At 37.6% G+C, this 12,815-nt stretch overlaps 1 protein-coding gene across 3 annotated transcripts in view; it reads left to right on the top strand.

The window, feature by feature from the left end:
- Positions 1 to 12,815, top strand: part of LOC127842268 (uncharacterized) — a 74,721-nt gene that overhangs the window by 5,685 nt on the left and 56,221 nt on the right. For all 3 annotated transcript variants that reach the window (XM_052371697.1, XM_052371696.1, XM_052371698.1), the window contains exons 2-6: positions 3,996 to 4,142; positions 6,316 to 6,474; positions 10,544 to 10,666; positions 11,258 to 11,437; positions 12,343 to 12,486. In XM_052371697.1, coding sequence (XP_052227657.1) covers positions 3,996 to 4,142; positions 6,316 to 6,474; positions 10,544 to 10,666; positions 11,258 to 11,437; positions 12,343 to 12,486 — 753 coding nt within the window. The remainder of the gene's footprint in view (positions 1 to 3,995; positions 4,143 to 6,315; positions 6,475 to 10,543; positions 10,667 to 11,257; positions 11,438 to 12,342; positions 12,487 to 12,815) is intronic.

The raw sequence follows: 12,815 nt of genomic DNA, 5'->3' as shown, positions 1-12,815 counted from the left end.
AGCTTCTTTTTATATTGGTAATATTTGGAGTTCCAAAGAATTTAGCCCACATAAAAAGTATCTCTAAATTCTTTGCGCGTCTTATAAATAAGACTAGTATCATGTGTGACTTAAACGTGATCTTATTATATGCCTATCTTGCTTGTATTTTTTGTTCAATTTTCTAGTTAACTATGTTTATAATTTAAAATAGAAGTTAACAAAAGTGTATGCTTGTATTATTTGCTTAATTAGTAATGACCTTTTCCTTTATCTATCTTAAAAGTACGGACAATGACTTCTTTGGTACAGACAAGTGAATTTGTGGGTCCAACTTGTCCGTGGACAATTAGACTCTTAAAATATTTCAGAACCCCTGAGTACATGTATATTTCATCATGTCCATTTATAACGTTTTTCTGGCATTTATTCGACACGTAATGCGTTAACAAATTTTCGTTGAATTAATTACGCACACTAGTAAATTTTTCGTCCGATAATCGATACTTAGAAGACTGATGATGGCAACTGGCCGTAATCCTCGTGAATTTCATGCATAATTCCGTCAAAACATTTATTCGACTTAAGTGTTTAAGCAAATTATCGTTAAATTCATAACGCAACTGTTAATATTTATTAAAATCTCAAATGGGAATAATTTAATTTGTAATCCGAAACCCTTTCCCGTAAGTCGACGTTAACGCGTTTTTAATCAGAAACACACTTCCGAATGTAAAATGTTACCGCAACGTTAAAATATTCTTGCTTCAAATTAGTAGTGCAAATTTATTTTGTGTCGAATCTTTTTCTCAATTAAAAAGAGCGCGAAAATTATGCAGCATGTACAACGTCGCATGTATCGTTTTAACAAGCACACAACACGTCAGAGGATTGACGCATGTTCAGAGCAATATTTCATCAAATCTATAAATAGTCACTTAAAATTAATTTGATATTATAGAAAAATGGCAAGGTTTGTTCAAAAGAAATAATTAATTGCTTTTATCTTAAATATTTACCAGAAAGTGATTTATAAAAACGGAATAAACGGGATTATCGGATAATAAATAGAAACTTGAATAGTAGTAAGTATGCAGTAATAGAGTCGGGTTGAAACGGAAAACGGATGTATGGGAGAATCGTTCGAGTCAGGATTTTACTGTCAGTACGGGAAAGTTTTAAAACAATTAAACAATATAAAAAAGTATATATATTTTTAAATGAGGGGGATTTTTTGAAGAGTCATAGCGCACCAAATGACGTCTTTCGACGCTGTTTTTCTTTGAGTTAAAACGCACCACAGAACGTTACTTGACACATTGAAAAATAATTAATGTTTGGATTTCATAAAATGTCGTATAATTACTACCGAGACGGCAGGCTGTTTTAGTGGTTTCTAACCTAAATTCCACATGTACCGAAAACTGTTTAACGGTGTTAATGTATCATTATCACTACGCCATCGGTGTCTATGTAAACAAAAAAATCGGCTGCAAAATGTCAGATAGTGGTTCACCAGCGAACAAAAATGTTCAAGCAAAAAATGGGCTAATTTCAGATAAAAATAGTCTTAATTTTGCTCAGGAAATAGCCCTCAAAACGCACCACAGACGATCTAGGATCCAAAAACTTTACGGGGGAATGCCCCCGGACCCCCCTAGATTTGGCGACTAAGTTTTTTTCCTTAGCCCCAACCTAGTTATCTAATTTGTTATTCTTTTGTATGTACTATTCACCATTTTGGAAAGTGTCACAATGTTGCCAACTTATGGTGTTGCTATCAATTAGGTCGCAGTACACCAATCCTTTGCACTTTGTGATTTGTGATGTAGCCTAAAGTGGTAACATGTGATTGCGCCGATGTATGATGTAGATGTAACGATTTTCAAATATGGTAATTTTTTGTTGAGTTGTGGGGTTCTTTTAGAGTTGTTGTTATAGAGATTGCGTGAATTTAAGTGATAGAACGTTCCCAGATTATGCAGTTGTTATGGAAAAAATTTGACCAGGTCACCAACGTTTTGCTGATCAGAAATGCAGAAAAAGTTCAATATTGTAATTCAGGGATTTCAATTGAAGCAGAATCCTGCTTTTTGATGCAAGCATTTTGCAATTTTGTCACATTTGACTCAAGGAAATCATCTTCCATGCATCATTTTGATGCAAATGTTACCATGAAACTTAAATAAAATGTATGTTTTATTATACAAAAAGTAGGTTTTTATTTAAGCAAGATATACTAAAGGTATACAAAACAATTTTTGTAGAGCAATCAACTAATATATATAAACAAAATATATAGATTTCAGTATTTTGACCCCTGAAAAATTCATTTGACCCCTGAAAATTTCAAGCACAGGGTCATTTGACTCCTGGTTTTCAACAACTATTGAAATCCATGTAATTAATCAGAGCTCTTATCAACTATTTCCTCTTTTATAAATTGTACATAAAGTGTTCCTAATAAACACAAAATTGTTTATTTATGAGTATTCTCCATACTACATCGTCTGTTTACATTTTTTCACAAGAAATGAACCTCACCTGCAATGTCAGTTTTAAGGCTATTTATAGTATGCAAATCTTGAAATTGGAATAGCTAATCGGAATGCACTGCTCGATCAACAAGAAAGCTGTTTTCAAGATGGCAAGCTTTTGGTAAAAACTTAGCAATAAAGTTCTTGACTGTTGGAACTATTCTATTTGTAACACATACATTTCAACATATCAAATAATGGTAATTGTTGTCAACAGTGTTCATTGTTTTAAAGGGTCACACAAATGTATACAGTATTACATAATAAAAATAACACCTTTATACTTGCATAAGATTTCTAAATCCTCCATTCTGTAAGGTGTAAAAAAAAATTTGGTAATAATTTTTTTGTCTGTCCCTTATACAAGATAAAATGCATCAGATCATGACTAAGGGCAGACAGTGTAATAAGGTTCCAAAATAAATACCGAAACAAATTTTTCCTCTTTGCTTTCACTCAAACAGAAACAGAAAACTGATCTCAAACAGCAAATTTTAATAAACATTTAAAGTTCAATCCCTGTTTTAAAATTAATTTTTGTTGTTGTCCGAAGACCGAACCCTGTATGGGTACATGTAAGTGTCCAGACACTAACAAATGTAATGCTTTTTCAATCTTTTGATTTCTTTTATCCATAATTACATAAATATACAATCCCAATGCTAATTGTCAATCGACATCCTCTTGAAATCAATTTGAGTCTGGCTCTGGGAAAACAATGCTTAATGCATTCATGTAAAGGGTTGTCCCATATAGGCTTAATGCATTCATGTAAAGGGTTGTCCCATATAAGCCTTGAGGCTTAATGCATTCATGTAAAGGGTTGTCCCATATAAGCCTTGAGGCTAAATGCATTCATGTAAAGGGTTGTCCCATATAAGCCTTGAGGCTTAATGCATTCATGTAAAGGGTTGTCCCATATAAGCCTTGCAGCTTAATGCATTCATGTAAAAGGTTGTCCCATATAAGCCTTGAGGCTTAATGCATTCATGTAAAGGGTTGTCCCATATAAGCCTTGAGGCTTAATGCATTCATGTAAAGGGTTGTCCCATATAAGCCTTGCAGCTTAATGCATTCATGTAAAGGGTTGTCCCATATAAGCCTTGAGGCTTAATGCATTCATGTAAAGGGTTGTCCCATATAAGCCTTGAGGCTTAATGCATTCATGTAAAGGGTTGTCCCATATAAGCCTTGCAGCTTAATGCATTCATGTAAAGGGTTGTCCCATATAAGCCTTGAGGCTTAATGCATTCATGTAAAGGGTTGTCCCATATAAGCCTTTGCAGTCTATTCAGGATGGCCACTTTCCGCTTTTATGGAATTTTTCATTCAATGGATTTCTCTTCTGAGCAAACATTCATGTTGGAAAAAAGTGTCGCCCCTGATTAGCCTGTGTTAGCCTGTGTGGACTACACAGGCTTATCTGGGACGACACTTTACTCACAGGCCCCGTTTTCCTAAAGTGTGGCCCATTTTCAGATTTCGCTGTTGATAATACTGAATGAGTCTGAGGATGGTTCCAACATGCATCTGGGAGAGATGGTTCCCTGCGCCAAGGTTGTGATGCAGGCCTCGTACAAGCTGGTCACTGTTGCCAAGCAGCAGGCTCAGTCCTCGTCAGATCAGGTAACACTACCTCCCCAGGGGACAAAAATTCTATTGGTTCACTCATATTGACGATTAAAATCCTGAAAGGACCAGTGAATTTACCACAAGCTCTAGTTCTACAGGACAAGTGAAAAAAATGTAATGTTAAAAAATGTATTTTGTGAGCAGTAAGACTCTTTTTCATTGAATTAAATAATTTTCTAAAAACATAATTATCTAGTTTGAACTCGGATTAATTGCAAGTTGTCATTGTAAATTTCAGCATGAAGATTTTTTAAGTCATATCAGCCACTTGCAATTTTTATTTCACAGATTTAAAGGACAAGTGGTGTGTTTTATGGACGAGTGAAAATGTAAGGCATTCGTCCTGCAGGACTAGTGCAGTCTGGAAATATTTGTGTCCCCTCTCCCATTTATGTGGGTCTATGACACCTTTTTTGTCTGTTGTTAACTCATTGGCTAATTAAAACATATTTATTGCCATGCCCGATTGTTGGTTATCAAAGAGTTTTTAAAAATGGTTTACAGTTGAATGGATAATGCTGCAAAGTGTGTTTGTTAACCAATACAAATATCAAGCCATGATTTTTTTGAACACAGTTATTGATTTACAGTTTTTCACTAGTCAATCATTAAAGAAAATTAAAGTATACATTTGGAAAGTATGTACTTGTATGTTATTTGATTTGGCTGAACAAAAATAAAACATTAGTACTATCAAAAGCCATGTCGGCTAGATATATATAAATTGTTCTTTCTTTTAACAAAGACCTAGTGCCATTGTGTGGAAAAAATTATGTTAATTGGAAATTGATCACATTTAAAAGCTTTTTTTCTGCAGTCGATAATAAAGAGTGTATTGCTGTCATGTCTATCGGTATCTCCTTTTTATGCCCCAGAAGGAGGGTATATACTAGTGATCGGACCGTCCGTCTGTCTGTCCATCTGTCCTTCTGTGACAATTTGTGTTTAGGTTTCGCGTTTAGGTTTCGAAAAATGCTCATAACTTCTTTGTTGCTTCAGATAGCAACTTGATAATTGGCATGCATGTGTATCTCATGGAGCTGCACATTTTGAGTGGTGAAAGGTCTAGGTCAAAGGTCTATATATTTATATGGCTTCAAAGTGGCGCTGAAGGGGGCATTGTATATCTGACAAACGCATCTCTTGTTAAATCATGCAGTAATTTAAAACAGGTCAGAAATTTTAGAGTTATCAAAACTACATCACTTATCTAAGGAAAATTTACAAATTTGTTGACTCATAGGCTATTTAACATAAATTTATAGCCATGCCTTACTGTTGTTTGTCTAAGGCTTTGTAAAAAGTGTTTACACTTATATGATTGGATTATGCAAAATGTAGTGTTTGTTTACCGCTACAAACATCAAGCCATGATTGGTCATTTCAGTCATTGATTGACAGTTACCCGCTAGTCCATTGTCAAAGACATTGGAGGTATACGTTTGGATAGTATGTGTGTTGATGTCATTGTAACTTCATGTACAAAAAACACTTTTAAAGATTCCAAAACTACATCATATATCCAAGGAAAAACTGCGTTTGATATATTTTTGTCCGACAGGATATGTAGAATTTGAATAAGTAATTAAACTACAACAACTGAAGTTATTAATTGAAATAGTGTTTCAATTACTGTGAGCCTCGTTCTGTGAAAACAGGGCTTTATACATGTGTCTTGTTCTGATAAAACTGGGCATAATTCATGTGCGTAAAGTGTCGTCCCAGATTAGCCTGTGCAGTCCGCACAGGCTAATCAGGGACGACACTTTCCGCCTAAACTTGATTTTCGGTAAGGAGGGACTTCCTTGAAACTAAAAAAAACATTAAAGCGGAAAGTGTCGTCCCTGATTAGCCTGTGCGGACTGCACAGGCTAATCTGGGTCGACACTTTACGCACATGAATTAAGCCCAGTTTTCTCAGAAGAAGACACATTTGTGCCTAAAGTGCGTTCTTGAGATTAGCCGTGCATTCTGCAAAAGCTTATCAAAGACAACACTTTCAGCTTTTATGGAGTTTTTCAATAAAGGCAGTCACTTCTAACCAAAAATCCAGTTAAAGCAGAAAGTGTCGTCTCTTAAAAGCCTGTGCAGACTGCACAGGTTTATCTGAGATGACACTTGACACATTGAGCCACAATTTCCCAGAAAAAGGCTGACTTTTTTACAGGAGTTCAGAGCTCAGATGCTGAGTGCGTGTGAAGTGTTGGAGCTGTCCAGTTCCAATCTGTATGTGGCATCTGAGAGACTGGAGGCCTCAAACTCCAGCAAGGAGGCCCGCAGCAAACTCATTCAGGCCAGCAAGGATGTGCTGCAGGGAACCATGAAGGTATGTGTGCAAGCTGGGCACCAGATTGATAGTCAAAGTGGGTGTAAATATACACATGCTTTCATCACAGTGGCCTTGTGGTTAGGGCATTTGCATGTGACATCAAAATCTTTCTAATTATGTTAAATTCCAACAAAAGGCTCCGATAATTAGATACACTTCTTGGTTGTGGTACCCTGTTGTAGGTAACGCTTCAAAACAAAAGAACCATGATACGCTAAGCATTTCTTATAAAACATTTGTTTTTATAAAATAAAAAAAATGAACATCTGAATGAAGATTGCTCTGTCTTGAAGATATTCCAGAGGTACTCAGGTACCCTCTGTGGTTCCTCGTCTGCTTCCGGTGCCAAGTTTCTGAATTTTGCCATCTGAAATCAATATAGTGCGTCACATATTGTGTTTTTTATACCTGGAACGTGGGATGCTCAGATTAAAATATTGAATTCCAAACATTTAAGTGTAAGGGGATGTAACAGCGTCATAACTTTGTCCGATTTCGAAGACCATGAGTTAAGTACACCTACAACAGCGGCATTGTCGCAGTTGAACTGAATCTTTTTGTTTTGTAACATATACCCCCATATTGCAATTGAATCCAATATCGGGAAAAGCTCTAAGATCGTGATGTCCGTCTGTATGCAAGTCTACTGGCCATCTAGCTGCGCACCAGTGCGACTCAAAATAAATACCAAAACCGAGCCCCACCCCTGCTGTGCTATCGGTGAAAATATTGACATCCTCATTAGACAGCCAAAACTGATCGTGAAACATTGATATCCATTGTAATTTGCAAAAAACTGCAACCACATGCGCAAGTCCAGCTTAATATCTCGCCTGATTATAATTCGATGAAAAGGCTTGGTTAATCCGCATGTCGCATTAATGAGCCGACGACAGAACAGTCTACCTGCTGGTATAACCCGACAACAAAAGTTAAGGGAACCTATGAGAGACTGTATATCGCACAACCTTGCTTTTGTTTTTGACAGAATTTGGCTGATCTTTTCCGTCAATTCATGTATCTTTGCCATTGGTATGCGGACTTGCATTTTTGCGCTATCTAACTCTAAGCCTAAGAATGTTAGAACCATCGTTGGACCTTCCGTTTTTTCAACTGCCACTTGGACACCTAGTTTGACCATAACCTTGGAAAGGACGGACATCAAATCACTGCACAGTGAGCGAGACTTATCACCGCCAAAGAAATCCACAAGATAGTGAATTAGAAGTCCGGAGTTCACTCCGAAAACGACACAGTGTTCTAAAAAAGTACTAAAACGTTCGAAAGTAGCACAACTAATTGATGCACCAAAAGGTAATGTTTTATCAAAATAGTACGATCCGTTAAATTGGAACCCTAATAACTGAAAATCTTCAGGCTTGATTGGTATGATATTGAAAGCATTTTTGATGTCCATTTTAAATAAGAAACAATTTGTACCCAGACGTTGTATTAACTCAACAGCTTTATCGAAACGTGTGTACTGGACCGATGTCATAGATGGGTCTATAATTATAGTCATTGACGGATTCCCCTTCTGGGTAAGACAGGTGATGTATCATGCGGTACTCCCCGGGGTCCTTTTTTGGAACTAGATCTATTGGCGATACTATGAATTCGTTGAACGGTTGTGAAGAACAAGGGCCTGCAACTCGCCCCTCCTACAATTCTTTCGAAAATTTTTCAGAAATTACCTCTGGGTCTTCGTAAGCCGATTTTAATTCTTTGCGACGCGTGTTTGTCGCGGCCCGTGATATTGAAGTGAAAATCCGTATTTGAAACCATAAAAAAGAAACTCTGCCTCCGCATTATCATACCCTGGTAGAAATGTTTGTAAAGCGTCTAATTTAACCGGCGACGGAGCGATGTCTTTAATGTTTTTGTTTTGACATTTATTGCCTGTATCGACTAAAATTGCCTTGATTTAGTCCGCATTGACGCTGCCCGAGCCTGTGTGGATTTGGGTTATTTCTGCCACGAAAGGGAGCATTGAACCTCGGTGTGTTTGTGCGCTGGGCAACTCCCAAGGCTTCCGCTATGCTCTGACAGTTTATAGCTGGATGGTTACCCCGTCAACGCGAGCAATTGTGAGGAAAACGGCAGTTTATCAGGCGGCAACTTCCCTGGTTAAAATAATTACACTTGTACTGGTCGCGTGAGCGGCGTAGAAACGTTCCCGATGTGCGCGCGTTTGCGGGTTGCATGAGCATACAGTGCCACCAAAGGTCATTATTTATTTCTGACCAGGGTGAGGGTGAGATGCCCTGACGAAGCCTGACCTGCTCGTCATAGGTGCGCCAAGCCGACCCACCCTGGCGGTACGCGGCCTCTCTTATGGTCCAAAAATATTTCAGCAATTCTTGTGTTTTTGATTTGTTATGATCAAAAGATAAATACACAGACATGAAGATAATGAATGCGTCTGACCATTTCTCGATCGAACCAATCGTGTCTTTGCATTCTTTTTGTTGCGCCACCAGGGGGCTGTCCGCTGAAACTGAAAGTGTTGCCCCTGACTGATGATTTTGGAGCTCTACGTACCCTTTTAACAATAATGCGAAATTGACAAATTACCCCCGCCCGATTTGTTGGTTTAACTGATCTGGGATGTGGGCCGCTACGTTATCCGAAACTATCCAGATGTTTGGCATGGCCGCGCTGGCTGCTGTGATGTTTGACGCGGTGGGCATTGTTGACTGGCTATGTTGCTGTAAACTTAAAGTGGGTACACTAACATGAAGGGGTTCACTTGTAATGATACCGGTGCTTGAACCATTCGCCACTCTCTTTTTCCTGTTTTGGCCTCTCTAAGTAGTTGAACAAAATCAATAACTCTTTTACCTTTATCCCCTTCATTTAGCCTGTTGCCATCCGGGCTTACCGACCTCGGCCTCTTCTGCGCCCCTGTCTTTGGTCGCGCACCTCTACCCCTCATGCTGACTGAGATTAAATGCGATTTTATACAAAAGCTTTAAAGTCTGTCTGAACTGAATTTTGGTCGACAGAAAAGGAAGTAGCATTCCAGAAAATGTCACATGTGCAAATTCGGAGAACCTCGGCGTTAGCAAGCTTGTTAGTGTCCCTTGATACGAGGTAGCCAACAACCTTACCCGTTTTGTATTAAAAAATAAATGGAAATTATTCCTTATGGAAATGAATAATTTGTTTTTGAAAGAGGATTTGTTCATGTTTGTATTTTGTATGAGGTTGATTGAATGAAAATGTTGCTTGTGTGATGTTTGCATACGAATAAATTTTTACAACATTTTGGTGTCTTTTTCTTTGAATGAGAACGGTACAGTTACACCGTACTTTCGGTTTATTCCAACAAATCCGCTTTTTATGCTTATTCGGACGTGACGTCAATGGCACATGATAAGCTTAATTTACTGAATGAACGAGATGCATGAGTTAACAATAATACTATTGTTGATAAAATCATTGATTTAGTTTTAACAATATGAAATTAAATCAATTTTTAAGATATTATTCTGTATCATTCAATGTAAATTAATTCTGTTATTATGCGTAGTTATCGGCAATGAGCCTTTGTTTTACACTGTATTCAAACGACTGGGTGGGGCAACGATGTAGAAAAACTACCAACTGACCAACCATCCTAAAATTGTGATCCGAAATCAACGGTAACCTGTGGATAACGGTCACTTTGGTCATTTCCCTTGACTGACCGCTGTTCTCAGGTTTGACTGTACTTAGATCAGAAAAAATGACAAGGCTATATGGTATACATTATACTCGGGCTATATAATATATACAATGTGTACACCTGGGATCTTTAGAAAACTGTCCTCAAACATGCACATAAATTTATGCTTAGAATTTGTCTTTTCTTATTTCTTTTCTCAACAATGAATTTGATGTCAAATTCAGGACCTATCTGTGCTTAAATGCGAACATAGAACCTTGTGTTACTTTATAGCAAAAAGGGTACCTTTTGACCAGACAGTGCAGGGTGATCTGGAGCTAAATAGCTGCATTTGGCATAAGACCCATTTTCCCACAATGCAGCTCAATTTTTAAGTGTCGCTACATTTTGTATTTTCAGGTGTTGTTGGTGGCAGACGACGCTGAGATACGCAGACTGGTTGCAGCTTCCCACATCCTGAGTGAAAAGCTAAAGGCTTTGAACTCAGTCACTCAGATGCAGAACTTGGTGGCACTTTTTAAGGTAATAATTAATGACATCATAATATTTTCATTGTGGTGTGTTTTACACTTGAGTTATACATTCAGGAAATACTGACATGAACTGGAAAAGTCCAGCATTCTCTCCCCTGACAGCTCTTGTAATGCCCCCACTTTATTAATATTGAACATACTCGGATGTTAGCCACAGCAAAAGTGACTTACTCAAGAGCTGATCAGCATAGTCTCCCGAGTCTCTGCTCTGCCAACAACAACAACTCGTAAGATAAAATAAGCTGAGTTGTTTACCTTGTCAAGATTTATTTTTTCATAGCTTTTTATCAACCAAGGCAGCTCATATGATATTTTATTTGGGATTCAACTTTATGTATACAATCAGAATTAATAATCATAAATAACCAAGGCTGGCAGTGCAAATTTAAACATTTTATTATTATTAACAAATATTTATAATGTACAATTGCATGTGGCTGCAATCATGTATTATTAAAACAAGAAAACTACCCAAAAGTAAATAGGAGGTTAGTGTAGGATTAAGTTTAAATACTCCAACTAAATAAAAAGTAGGTGACATGCCTGCATTGCAATTATTATAATTATTGTTTTTAAAAAGGAGTTCACAGAAGCCCTTACAGTGATGACTGCTTTGGCGGACAGGCGTCAAAGGGAGGTAGTCAGTGCAAGGCAGAGGGAGAGAATGATTACCTCCCTTGCGATCCTCAAGAAGTCCATCTCCCCACTGAGTGTTGCTGTACAGAATGCCATCAAGTACAACCAGAACACACAGGCACAGGTATGAATAGCTCACACAGACCGGGATTACTTTCCCATCTTGCCAAGTTGCTCTATAGCCACATTACAAAAAACACTACTATGTCTACCTGTAGCAGTGAGTGACCGCAGTCATACATCACAGCATGGGAGCATGACAAAATCAATAGATCTTAATTGACTAGTGAGTTGTTTGATTAGCAGGCATAAAGGGGATTATTTATACAAATTTAGGGCCATACAGTTCTTGAATTCCAACTTTTATAGTTATCATCAAGCATCTTTACTAAAAGTCAGGACTAATCTTGTGTCAGATTGTAGGGCAAACATCCCAAAATGGTGACTCTCCCAACAACTTATAGGCATGTATGACTGTTACTGAGGTAGTTCTCCCTTAAAGTCAAATTGATGTTGCTGTCACGGTGTGATTGCACAAATTACTTATTCTACGGAAAAATGGTATAACATCTTGAATGCATCTTCCAAAGTTGTGCATGTGCATATTTTTATTATTTACTTCAAAATGGCCAAGGTTATTAAGCTTTTTCACCTTAAAATTTATGTTATATGACTAAAGCAGCATGTTACCTATTCTAACAAGTGGCATCAGCTAACATTTCTCCAGTTTTATATGTATGTTGGCACTATTGTGGTTCGAAAGATTGAGACTAACATTACTGTGACAGCCTCAAGTTTTATTTGCAAGTTGGCAAGACCTATGTGTTTCGAGAGACTTTGGAAAACAATACCGTGACAGCCTCCAGTTTTATTTGCAAGTTGGCAAGACCTATGTATTTCGAGAGACTTAGGAAAACAAAACTGGGATAGCCTCCAGTTTTATTTGCAAGTTGGTAGGATCTACAACATGTATGTGGTTGTAGAGACATAGGAAAACAATACTGTGACAGCGTCCAATTTTATTTGTAGGTTGGCAGGACCTATGTGATTCAAGAGATCCAGGCTGCCATGACAGAGATTGTAGAGGCCGTACAGAACAGAGACCTAGACACCGAGGAAGAGACTACATACTCACCAGACGAGGCCGGCCTGTTTGTTACAAATGTGGACCACGTGAGTGAAACATTTGCGAGTCAGATACGCATTTTGCTGAGTTTGTAATGCCTTAGAAATGCAAATTTAATTTAAGACCTTTCTTACCAGATTCAAGTTTTTAAGGCTTCATTTCCAAACCTGAGATGAACGGCAAACAGCATAAAACCGGAACAGACTTGAAGTAACTCGCAGGCTGTTCTGGTTGAATGCTGATAGCATATCACCATTTTCTTTTTGCTTGTAAGATGGAAAGGGTTCAGTTCTACTGTATTTTAATTTAGTAATTGCTAAGTTTTCCATTTATGCAAACTAAAAAAAAGTGATTGTCTTTCTACACACAAAAATCA

Source organism: Dreissena polymorpha, chromosome 8 (assembly GCF_020536995.1).
Source record: "Dreissena polymorpha isolate Duluth1 chromosome 8, UMN_Dpol_1.0, whole genome shotgun sequence".
In the NCBI taxonomy this organism is placed as follows: domain Eukaryota; kingdom Metazoa; phylum Mollusca; class Bivalvia; order Myida; family Dreissenidae; genus Dreissena; species Dreissena polymorpha.
This window is presented reverse-complemented; position numbering and strand designations above follow the sequence as displayed.